Below are 13,020 nucleotides of genomic sequence, written 5' to 3'. Positions count from 1 at the left end.
TGAATCATAACTTCTTTCACCATCCGCTCAAGATATATTCGTTTCCCGGGCTCCTAAATTTTGAATTATCATTGGACTATGGTTTTTTTCTCGTGCAAAATCAAACACTTGCAAGCGTTAGATCAGGCTGAGTGATTTATCATATTTAAGCACTGTCAATCGTAATCTGAATTGCAGCGTCGATAAAAAACTTTTCGAAAAAGCGGCGTTTGGTTGTTATCCAGTTATATTTTTTGACCGTACTCTAATGTCCAGTTAAGTAATTATTTCGTGTTTTGTCACTTTACTTCCCTTGTTTTATGCCTCTCTTCTGTAACTGTTTTCAGGGTTACCACTCGATGAGCTGAAATGCTCTCTGATAACCCCTCCAGGCATTTTTACAATTGCGAACTTTAATGAGCGTAGTGTAATAGTACGAATATTTTGTTTTCTTAACCTTATTTGCTAACGGCCTCCCTTTGGTAGTACCTGTGCGGTTTTTTGATAGAATGTGCTTTGTAATTCGATTAGCAATAAGTTAACACTGTCGATGCATTTTTAATTCCACAAATGAACCGAAAACAGCAATTTGTTTCAAACAACGTAACAATTATAAAAACTCGATTTATGAAATTTTCCAAATCTATATATATCTCGCAATTTTTTGGAATGCATAAATAATACAAAATGTGGCTTTATGCTTACCAATTTATTATATGCATTGTTAGTGTGGATGACTTCAGTTTTTTATATTCCAAACTGTTATTTGTAAGATCGTGTTTATTTTTTTGCTGCATTGCATTGAAAATTTGTATATGTAGCTGCTTTATTTGTGGTTGTTAAGCGTTTGTGGTCGAGAGTGCAGGGAGTGAGACGCCAAGTCTCAAGGTCGCCGGTTCGAATCCGATACAATGCAGAGTTTTACTATTTTGAGGCTCATATCTATTTTTTGTTAATTTACTTTAAAAAGCAGTTTTTTCGTGTTCTGGCTAGTGTTTGCGAAGCTCAGCTTCGCATCTGTGTGTAAACAAGTATTTGCAACATGTAGCTGGTAAAAAAAATTAACATTGAAATTTAACATAATTAACACGAGCGAGAGCAACTGAATTGTCATCGCGAACTAGATGTTTTTATTTCCACCTAATCTAGAGGTAAAACGCGTGTTTTTGGATCTTACAGTCTTGAATTTGAATCGCGGCCAAAGCTTGCGTTTTTCGATAAGAATGAAATAAAACTTTTTTCGGAGAAAACTTGAGTTGTCGTGCATCTTTTATCTGTTTTTTTTTGTCTGCATGTTTCAAAGCGTTTCTTCTGCAAGGGTATTCTTACTAGAATTCAAGTTGTTCTGTAGTTTGTAACTTCACCATCTCTGATTTTATGTAATTTCCTTTGTTTAACTTTATATTTTTCTTTCGCTTAAATAGTCTCAGCTGATTTTATATCATTTAAGTCATATTAAGTTCGAAGAGAAAATTATGTGTTTGTTTTTTAATTTGTTTCAGGGGGAGGGGTGGTTGTGAAAAGGGTGGGGCGTCTTTGATTTTTAAAACTTAATATTTTTTAAAAATTTCGCGGCTCGGTAAATGATACTGAATGCTTATTTAATCCTGTGGTTGGCTCTTTTTCCTTTCCCCCCACCTCGCATAAGCATCAATTTTATGGTGTAACGAGGGGTTTTACAAGGTTCATTATCAATATCAAATATGTTTGTCATGGCTAAATAGTTCGCATGTCAATTTTCGTACCATTCGGATAACGTGAACAAAATTTCACTGGAAAGATTTCGCAGGTGGGAGGGGGAGGAGAGGATGATAGAGGGGAGGGGTAAGGGGAAGGAAGAAAAAAATCTGTGGTTTCCTGAAATTAAAGATCAGTCGAGACAAACTTAAGAAATTATAAATTATTGCAGATGCACTTTTTATCTTTTTTTTCGAATATTTTTTTTTAAATTTTTTTTTCAAATTAATGGTTTTCGTCTCATTTTATTTTCTCCAGCTTGCATTCTTGATTTGTATCGCCTCTGTGTCTAATGATGTTTAAATTATCGCTGCTCCTCTTTTTACAGCTGACTAGCAACCCGGTAGCAATTGACTACTTCTCACCCAACCACACCCTACACTATCTCGATGACTCAGCGCACCAAATCTATCGCTGTATCATCCCTGAATTCAGTAGCATTGTTACTCCTGAATCATGCGAAGAAAAAGTCATTCCCTACCCTGGCCGAGAACCCACTAAGGCTATGGCCATTGACGAAGTGCACGAGTTGATGTACTGGTTTGAAAAGACGGACGAATTTGACTCGAACAACCCGATTTACAATCTAGTGGTCTCGACTGTTGATGGTCGCTACCCGAAGACCCTGGATCTGCGAGGTTTCATTTTCAAGCTGCCAAGAAGCATCACGGTTGACCCACTCAGAGGATTTGTCTATGTGGCACAACACAATACGGGCAGTCAAAAAATGGAGATTATTCGAATTGACGGACACGGAATGACTGTGTCTACTCTTGTCAGTAACGAGCATGGAGAAATCCGAGGTGTTGCAGTGGACTATTTTAAGGACGGCAGGGTGTATTGGACTGACTTTTTACTGCATGCCATTGGATGCATTTTGCCTGACGGCTCAGATAGAAAAATAGTCGCCTCTTTTGGTTAGTCATCAGGTTTAAATCCACAATATCAACACTACAGTAGGTGGAACTACCTAAGTAGACAAAATTAGGTACTGGTATTAGGACAGGTGAAAACGCCCATTTGACGAAACGACGAAATCTGATAAAATATTATTTGTCCGCAATCAACTCATATAGTTTTAGACTCTTTGTCATTATTAATTGCATATTTAACAAAAGCAAAGTGCGGGGTCATTTCACCAGGGCATTATTTTTCAATTTAAACACTTTAAAAGCGGCGAGTTTTGACACTTTTTTTAATTTCAAGCGTTGAATGTTTTAGAAGAGCGCAGCATCAAACCATTTTCACTTGTGGTATTTGAACACGAAATTTACTTCACTGGACAGAATGAATCAACTGGTCGATTCGGGCTTTTCAAGAACAGCAAGTTTGATCTCAACGAAGAAGGCAAAGATACCTTCACAGTCATCAAAGAGGACATTGAATTATGGTCACCTTTGAGTCTGTACCAACAATACGCACGGCCTGACCCAGGTATTTAAATTAATTGTATACCAAAAATTGCTGTTTTTGACCTCAAAATCAGCGCATAAGATTCCAATATATGGGCTACTCAGAGAAACATGGGCAAAACGAGTCAAAGAATGCGCCTCCCTCAATGTTCCAACTGCCTTTTAGCGTCCTTTAAAATAAAAATTGTTTTTGATATTAAAAATTATTGTATAACGTGGAAAAAAATGAAAAATCTTCATGAAGCGTGTAGATGAAGAAAACAAATATATATTTTTTCCATTTTCGTTTAGTAAATTTATGCTTTTACATTCAACACGCGCTTTTTGTATATATTTTGCGTATGATAGCGTATTAAAAAGACTAAGTTGCCTATGCCTCAATTTTTTATGGATTTTTTAAAATGATTATTGGCGAAGTATATCGCGCGTTATTTACCCCAACTTTAATTATGCTGGACCTAGTTCTAAATTGAAATCCCTGTAAAGTTACAGAGAATATAATGGGTCCATTTTAAGGCTTTAAGGTTCGGGTACTGAAGTCAACAAGTTTTTTTCATTAAGGTCGTCTGATTTTTTTAGTTTTTTTTTCGAACTTTGTTCACACTCAAGGCTAAAATTTGACAGTTTTATTTTTGACATCACAATCAATTCAAAATCTTTCCTTTACTACAGAATTATCCAAGAAAGGGCAAGAATCATTCCTTTACATTCAAAAATCATTCCTTTACATACAGAATCGTAGAAAGGGCAAGTTGTGCAAAACTTGGAATTTGAATTTTAAATTCAAAATTGGATTTGAGTTTTTCGATTTCGCCGCGGAATTGAAAATGTTCAAAACTTTCCTTGCGTCTTTCACTCATTTCTTGTTTCCAGCTATGCTTGACCACTGCAGTGACAGTGCCTGTTCGCACCTGTGTCTTCCGAAGGGAAACATTAACCCACAAACGAAAGAGTTCATGTGTGTATGTCCTGACGGATCAGATTTCGTGAGCAATACACAGCAGACCAAGTGTAATATCGGTTAGTCACTTTTAAATCTTACTGAGACGTTAAGTAATTGTTCCGACTTTCGATACGAAAGTAACGGAATATTTGGGCTCGGGGTGGGTTTTTTTTTCTTCAGACAAATTTCGACTTTTTAACTAGCCATTTTTGACGGAATTTTCTTATAATATTCAAAAGGTATTGTTGTCCTGAGCTTAAATTTGAAAAAATATTTTACCTGTGATCATTTTTCGTAAAGTTACGAGGGTTTAAAGATTGCCATTTTGGCCAATTTGGGACAATTAACGCGCGATATATTTCGCGCTATTAACGCGTAAGCGGAGAGTTAATCCGTCTTAGAAATCGTTCCAAATTGGTTAAAAGAAGCTTATGTGCCATAATTGGTTTGTTACAAGGAGCGAAATCTATCCTTTTGTACTTTGTATGGCGTGTGGGGGGATGATTTTCATAACATATTTCAAATTTTAGAAAAAACTTTTTTTGATTTTTGTTTTATTTCATTGAATTTTTAAATGTTATTACTGCTCCATAAACCTTAAAAGGCAGTCGGATTATTCAAGGCTTCGCCCTGATACGAGCCGTCTTGTTGAGCTTTATTAGTATTATGACTTGCTCGCACGAGCACAACTCGCAAATTACAGCCCAGATTTTTTTTATAATGATATAATCTATTATATATCTAATTGTTTTATATTTAAATGCGGCATTCCTTATCCCGCCATGCTTAAGGTTTTTCCATGCAATATTTTTGTATATTAAACGTATTTTTCACGGTTAAGCTATATGCTATATTGTGTTTTGCTATGGCTAAGAATTTGTTTCCGCTTTTCCTTGAGCTGAGCGTTTATTTCACCAAGTATGAAATTAGCAAGACAATAGTCGGATGCTGTCAGGGTACTCTCAGGGATTTGCAAACTAACGTCTAAATTTGACTAATCAAATGCTTTCAGTTTCCAAGATATGGAATTTTAAATAATTTTTTCAAAAGTTTTCGAAAAAACTCAGATTGAAAATACTTCCCAAAGTTTGGAATTTCTAACACTGTAGTTAAGCAATGTCAAAGTACTCTTTTGCAAATATGATCTCCGAATGTGACTCTTCAAATGCTTTAAGTTTCCGAGATTTACCTTTTTTTTTTAGAAATTTTCAGAAATCTTATAAATAACTAATTGTATAAAACTCAAAATTTGGCTGCTCAACGCCGTTTACATTCCTAGATATGACGTTTTTATAATTTTTGAAAAACTTTCAAATGTTTTAAACTAAAAAAAATATTCAACGTTTGAAATTTTTCACCAGTTAATAGGGAGCAGTTGGCTTAATGCCAACAGTTGCAGATCTGACGCTCATCCTAATTTTATGGCCCAAATTTTTTAAGCTTTCCAATTTGACGATTTTTATGATATTTCAGGAGTTTTCATAAAACTAAGAATTAAACTAAGAAAAAGGAGTATGATATTTTAACATTATGTGTGCTGGTGGGTTAAGCGTTTGATAGCAGCAATTGATCTAACCTACGGGCTAATAATTATATAGAACTGAACTAAAAACGAAACAAGAATTTCATTTATGAATTGAGTGATTTTGCAGGCTAATTGTTTTTGTTAATATGGAAAGTTCAGTTGCATGCTCTCTGCCATTAACAATACGAAACTTCTGAAACCCATTAGTTTTGGATATTTGACCATTTCAGTTTAAAAAAGCGCCTCTAGTCATTCTTTAAAATTAACTTCGCTGAGACCAAAAATATATTTTTTTCCAATTAAAATTACAGGACCCTCCTTTACCGTACCCTCCATTCTCGCTGCGATTATCGTTCATTTTTGTTCATAACTACCATGTAGTGAAAATGTGAGGCGACAAATCGTCGCAAGCGACAACTCGCATCATTTAAAAAAGCGACCCTGCTCAGCAAGCCAGCATAGCGGGTAGCAATTGGGCGACAGTTATTTTCGTGAATGCAACAAAGGCATATCATACGGACCAAAACTTCAAAAGTTTAGAATGACAAAATTCAAAATCCTGAACTATTTTAAAATTGGGATGCCTTGGACAACAATTCCAAGTTGACCATATCAGTTGTTTTTCTACTATTTTCCAGGAAGGACAGAGTTCATGTATGCACCTTGCAGTGGCAACGGAGAAAAGGATCTATCTAGCCTGGAGTGCCGGTGCTTCGATGGATATAAGGGAATCAACTGCGAGCAAAAGGGTGGACGAGGAGGCGCGGGAGGTTAGTTTTACTTGTTCAATTGTCGAGTTTGCTGCAGATCTAGCTTTTAGAATTTAAAAAGTGAAAAAATTAAATGAAGTTCCAAATTTGATTGAGATTGAACTTGTTAAGAAATGCGAGTTAGTGCATCCAGTTAGATCCTGTTCCGACCACCCCCAGTGGTAAGATAGAACTTCAATTCTAAAGTGTTCAAGTCAGTGCCCATCAATTTTGCATCTTTTTTGAGAATCTCTTATCCCAAAATGATGGACCATTAAGAGTGCGAGATCGGAAAGGGTTTTCCTTTTTGATCATTTTTTTTTCTGTAAATGGGGAGCTTCTATTTGGGAAAGATTCATATTTTCCCCTCGAATATATCAGAATACTATTTATTAGCGTGTAAACATAATAATGCAATGTTTGTTTTTAGTGCTCGGAGGAGTGATGTTGGTGTTGATTCTGGTCGTGATCAGTGTTGTCGTGTTCATCGGCATAATCTACAGACATCAAATCAAGTAAGTTGCAGATGAAGAACATAATTATGGATCTTGTTAACTATTCCCCCCCCCCCCCCCCCCCCCCTTTAGGCCTTGTTAACTATCCCCCCCCCCCCCTATGCATGTATTATTTTTGACAACCATTTCTGTATAAAATATGCAAAATTGTCAACATTTAAATGGGTTTTCATTTTCGCGCCTTCGTATTTGTATTACTCACTATTTATATAATACCCACGTAACAAACTTTAAATATATATATATTTTTTCTGAAAATTGTTTTAAGCTATTGAAATTTGAATTTCTGAAAATCGAAATAGGGGGTTGGGAGAGAGAATAGTCAACCAGACTGCTCGTATCAGGGCAAAGCCCTGAATGTTCCGACTGCCTTTTCAGGTCTATTGAGCAGTAATAACATGAAACAAATTAAATGAAATAAAATAAAATAATTTTTTTTTGTTTTTTAAATTGAGATTTTTATGAAAGTTATCCCCCACACGCCATATAAAGTACAAAAGAATAGATTTCGCTCCTTGTAACAAATCAATTCTGGCAAATTAGCTTCTTTCAACCAATTTGGAACGGTTTCTACGACGGATTAAGTCTCCGCGTACGTGTTAATAGCGCGAAATATTTCGCGCGTTCATTGTCCCGAATTGGCCAAAATGACAATCTTTAAACCCCAGTAACTTAACGAAAAATGATCACAAGTGAAATATTTTTTCAAACTTAAGCTCAGGACAACAATACTTTTTCAATGATATAAAAAATGCCGTCAAAAATGGCTAGTTAAAAAGTCGAAATTTGTCTGAAGAAAAAAACCCATCCCGAGCACAAATATTCCGTTACTTTCGTTACAAATTTTGGAACAATATTTTGCATTGGGCTTTCAGGATTGCGGATTAAATCTTCAAAGAGCGTATAAATTAGTCCAAAGCTCTTTCAAACTCCCATATCTTTGCAAAAAATGATCGGAGGTAAAATATTTTTCAAATTTGCTTTCAGGGAGTCGATATCTTCAATAAAACAATTATTTCGATCGCCAAAAATTAGCAGAATAAAAAAACACACCTTCTTTGCTTGTTACACTAGTTTTCTTTGAATGTCGGAACAATAATATTTGGTAACTATTGGTCCTCTTATCGAGCTCAAATACTTTTGTCTACGAGAGCATTAAAAGGACCAATTAGCGTACTTAAGTTTTATTGTTGATTGATGTTCTGATTTGGAATAATTAGCCGCCTATGCATTGCGTTAATGAATAATTTGAGAGTCCTACCCTCTGTAGTTAAGCTCGCAACACGTTGGCGCGACTGCGGTGGTCACTATTATTGGCTGAATTGTCTCTGGCTGAATTGTCTGCAAACTTTTGGCTGAATTGTCTGAATTTCAAATCGGCTGAATTGTCTTTGGCCGAATTGTCTGGACGCGTTTTATTTATCGTCAATTAGGAATTTCATAACCCATTTCATTAACGTCTTCTCAGTTCATTAACGTATTTCAAAAATATAAATTTTTTAAAATAGATTTTGGTTTGAAAAAAAAAACACCTCGAGCATATATATTTTGTTATTTTGTTCGAAAGTCGGAACGAAATATTTTGCCTTCTAAATATTAATTTTCACTTTAATTAATAACCGCTAGTATGCTTTTGATTGTTTTCTGGGCTAGAAAAAGTGTGAATCAAACAGCTGAAGTATAATTCAGCGGAAAGGTAGTTCACTTGAATGATACTACTTTTTATTCAGACCAAGTATATAAACTAGCCGAAAGTTACGTCACTTGAATGAAACTTGCCAGACTTCCGTAAATGTCTTATAATTGTCCCGTTACTATTATGCAACAGATACGTGTTTGTAGCTAGTCAGTACTGTAACTGGTTTATACTGCGGCTGCTTCATATACCTATAATGAAAGTACTGTCTTATCTTTAGACATCGAGAAAAAGTAATTGCATTTTGTCTGCGTGTTTGGTAACCAATCATTGATAAGTTCCAATCAAATTCGTTTGCCAAAAGAACGTCAATTTACGCTCTCCTATGACTGTATCGAAAATGGCCCACAAAACTGTAAACAACTTTTAGTTTCAAAATTGGTCTTTGATTATATAATTACTTAGCGGAATGATAAATTTTCCTATTGATACAGTTTTCTAAATTGAGTAACCTTAATGCAAAAGTGTCGGCCATGATTTGTTTTGAAACTCGAAAATTTCGAAAGAACGAAAGAAGATCAAAGAGAGCGTCTTGTTGCGGTATCCGCTTACAATTCACAAAAAAGCGCAGTTTGGCCTCGAAATGTTACAGTTAGTTTACTTTTTGGGTGGGTATTTGGTGCATATACAAAACAGTCGAATACAAAGTAGTCCCAAAAATCATGTAATGGAGGAACAAAACAGTCCAATGCAAAACAGTCCGGCTTAAGATCGCGGCGATAACCGGCTCTAAATTTCGTATTAAGTCCTACCCTCTGTTGGTAAGCTCGCAACACGTTGGCGCGACTGCGGCGGTCACTATTTTGTTCATTATGCTTGTTGAACAAAGGACAATTCTCGGCCTGTCGCCTTGTTAAAACAATTATTAATTGGGACTGTTAATCGGACTGTTTTGTATTGACTGTTTTTTCGTTCATTTTCATATTTTTCCGGACTCTTTTGTATTGAACTGTTTTGCATGGGACTGTTTTGTACTGTATTCACAAGTACCGAAAGGATAAATCAGTCCCATTTGTACCAAAATAAAAAATCAATCGCGTTAGTACCAAAAATATTCAATTGGCCAAAGACTACTAAGCCGACTATTTTATGCTCTTGGTTTAAGGTCGCCGGTGGGTGCGCTACGCGCGCGTCGCCGCTTCTCGGCAATAACCGGATCTAATTTTCGTATAGAGTCCTACAGTCTGTTGGCAAGCTCACAACATGTTGGCGCGACTCCGGCGGTCACTATTTTGCTGCTTAGTTTTCTTCTGTTTGAACAGTAGAAAATTAATGTAATAATTTGTTGGCTCACAATTCGACCAATCAGAAAACGATTTGAATAAATTTGGTACATATGGGACCGATTTCTCATTTTGGTACAAATGAACGTTGGTACAAACTTCACCACTTTTTGTTCCGACTTTCGTTTTCTTCAGACAAATTTCGACTGTTTAACTAGCCATTTTTTAAATATCATTCAAAAGGTATTGTTGTCTTGAGCTTAACTTTTAAAAAAATATTGCCTGTGATTATTTTTTTTGTAAAGTTGAGGGGGTTTAAAGATTGTCATTTTTGGCCAATTTGGGATAATTAATGCGCGATTTATTTCGCGCTATTAGCGCGTAAGCGGAGTTTTAATCAGTCTTAGAAATCGTTTCAAATTGGTTGAAGGAAGCGTATTTGCCATCGATTTGTCACTAGGAGCAAAGACTATCGCTTTGTTCTTTATTTGGCGTAAGGTGGGATGTTTTTCGCAAAAAATCTCATTTTTTTTTCAATTCGTTTTTTGGCATTTATTCTTTTATGTTATTACTGCTTCATAGATTTTAAAAGGCAGTCGGAACATTCAGGGCTTCACCCTGATACGAGCAGTCTTGTTTGAAGTTTCGATTTCCTTGCGTTCCTGGACGCTTCTGCAACAATGGAATTGTTTTAAATTTCGTTGAGGTGTAATTCTTAGGCCGAATTAGTAACTTTTTTGTCAAAACGTGAGAAAAGATGCTCGAAAATTGTTTCCGGCTAAATTCGAAGCTCAAAATAGTTGGTGTAAAAAACCTAAAATTTTCAAAGAACTTATAATCTACCTGTCAAAAAATTCCTGTGCATATCTGTTGGCCAGGCCGGAGTAATTGTTTTTTCTTGCTTCAAAATATCATATCTGTATTTTCAAGTTCTGTGTTGACATTTAAAAAATGGTGTTTTGGAGGTTTGTTAGCAACTATGAAAAAATCTTTGTCATATGAAATTTGTTAGGAACGTGGGTTTTATTTTCATGCGAAAATTTTTGTTTTCAGGAGAACGGCTGTTTCCTTGATGAATAGGCCACCAAATGAGCCTGTGAGTTTCCACGTGGGTGGCAGAGCCAACCCTGGGTTTGACACCCACGACAACGACCGAGTAACGCTCGGAAGAGACTTCGTAAGTGTTCACGCCAATACATCTATCTATCACTTCTCTCTTAAATCTGTTTTCATGAAAAAGTTTTTAAATAGCAACCAACGCGCTGTCAAAAACATAATGGGAAATGGCACAGAAAGGGACCCTTGATTTATAGTTTCAAAAGTGGAAATTAGGATTTAGATTTGGGGTTAGTTGCAACTGGGAAGAAAATTTTCGGAAATTCAGAAGACTGTCTTTGTTCCGTGAGTTTATATCATCAAGTCATTCACGCTTTCCCAACTGTGTGTTGTATATTTATTTTGAGATGGAATCTTTATTGATCGGAATCGAAATAATTTTTTGAAAAGTTAATCATGCAGTCCATCCTTGAATGGTATTATTCCTTGAATGGTATTATTCCTTGAAAATCGTTTGAAAACATTCTAGCTCTTAATTTTGTTAGAAATCTAAAAGAGAAGTTGAAGTTATTCTGATTTTTGAAATTTTCAGTTTTTATCTCTGAATTTAAGCAAACTTTAATTTGTTTTAAATAATGTCTTGTTAAAATGTTCGATTGCATTGCAGTCAGGAGTCGTGGAAGAGGGTGCCGTGGAAGGACCCGTACTGTATGCCGGAAATGGACTCTCTGCGCCTTCGGAATCTGGCCGAACCAACTTCAGCAACCCTGTGTTTGAAATAAACGAGGCCCAGCTAGCCATTCGAGGCTTCAAAACCCCCGGGAAAGAACCAAGTGTCCTTTACGCGCCTTCGACCGAGGAGGAATCGGGTTCCGGAGTGGCAAACGTTGAGAAAAGGATCAACTTCGAAGGCTGAAAAATACAAAAACAAACCCTGTATTTTGTCAGAAAAAACTATCCTCAACTACTAACAGCTTTTCAAGCAGCTCTAACCTGAATCACATATCAAAAAACATATAGCGCTAAGTCATATTCATATCATCAGGGGTAGATTTATGGGAGTGGCGGACGCCATCCCTCAGGAATTCGACCCCCTCATCAACCAGAGGGTCCCCCCTTTGGTATTATATCATGACATTCATTTTCGGCCGACAAACCCTGAAATTTTTGGCTCCAATATATAATAAATTTGAAGGGGAGCGCGCGCTGAAAAACTCAATTTTTTCATCAAAATTTTCCAAAAGGTGCCCAAAAACGGCATTTTTGACCTGTTTTTCTAAAAATTCGCCTGCTTAAAATAAAATAGGGTCCTAATAGTGTTGTGTGAGCGCTCGGAAAATCAATTTGGTCATCCTAAAAAGTCCTGTAGAATCCCCCTTTTGAGACAATTCGAGATCCGCCCCCTGCATATCATGTAAACCATCCATTTCACAAATTAAAATTTCAAAATGAAAAATTGTCACATTTGTATCTTTTCCCTTGTAAATATTCAACGCTCAATTCAAATATTTTTGCATTTAAGTCCGATACATTTTAAAAAGTCAAAACCATGGCCAAAACAGTAGTGAACCAAATAAAAGGGATCAGCTCTCTTGTCAGTACTTTCAGCTGTGAAAGTGGAACCTGATCTAAACTACATTTTATGATTGGCTTAGAATTAACCAAAAATAGATTAGAATTTAGACAAAACATTTTTAAAATGTTACACGACGATAATTTAATCGAAATGTCTCTACGACTCAATAGATCAAAACCAATATTCCGAACGATAAGAGAACTACCCGGAATTGCGAGAAGACCTCGAACCAGAGACGACATACGACAAAGTAGAAACTTACCATATAGTTATATGATAGTTCGGCAAAAGCCAACACAAACTTTTGTATTTAGAATACTACTAGCAATGAATTTAGATTTTCATTTGCAAACATAAAATCTTGAAGTCAATCTTCAAAATCATTTCAGGCGCTAAACCAAATTATTAATATACAATAACGATTGATAAGGAGATCTCAGATCGTTTTCCTAAATTCTGCAGTAATATACAAAACATGTTTGAAAAATATTTATTGAAAAATCAAAATAAAAATTAGTAGCATGACAATAAATGGTTAGTAATTATAAATCATCCTGTTGTTCCAGCTTCATCACCTAAACATAACAGCATTCATAAGCTCACTAATAT

At 35.8% G+C, this 13,020-nt stretch overlaps 1 protein-coding gene across 1 annotated transcript in view; it reads left to right on the top strand.

Annotated features, from left to right (window-relative positions):
* The window catches only part of LOC134848892 (low-density lipoprotein receptor-related protein 2-like), a 154,528-nt gene extending 142,172 nt beyond the window's left edge, over positions 1–12,356 (top strand). The window contains exons 55-61 of the mRNA XM_063866430.1: positions 2,045–2,633; positions 2,938–3,150; positions 4,002–4,148; positions 6,235–6,366; positions 6,776–6,860; positions 10,833–10,956; positions 11,503–12,356. Coding sequence (XP_063722500.1) covers positions 2,045–2,633; positions 2,938–3,150; positions 4,002–4,148; positions 6,235–6,366; positions 6,776–6,860; positions 10,833–10,956; positions 11,503–11,751 — 1,539 coding nt within the window. The 3' untranslated portion in view covers positions 11,752–12,356. The remainder of the gene's footprint in view (positions 1–2,044; positions 2,634–2,937; positions 3,151–4,001; positions 4,149–6,234; positions 6,367–6,775; positions 6,861–10,832; positions 10,957–11,502) is intronic.
* The last annotated feature ends 664 nt before the right edge of the window (positions 12,357–13,020 follow it).

Source organism: Symsagittifera roscoffensis, chromosome 1 (assembly GCF_963678635.1).
Source record: "Symsagittifera roscoffensis chromosome 1, txSymRosc1.1, whole genome shotgun sequence".
NCBI lineage: Eukaryota > Metazoa > Xenacoelomorpha > Acoela > Convolutidae > Symsagittifera > Symsagittifera roscoffensis.
This window is presented reverse-complemented; position numbering and strand designations above follow the sequence as displayed.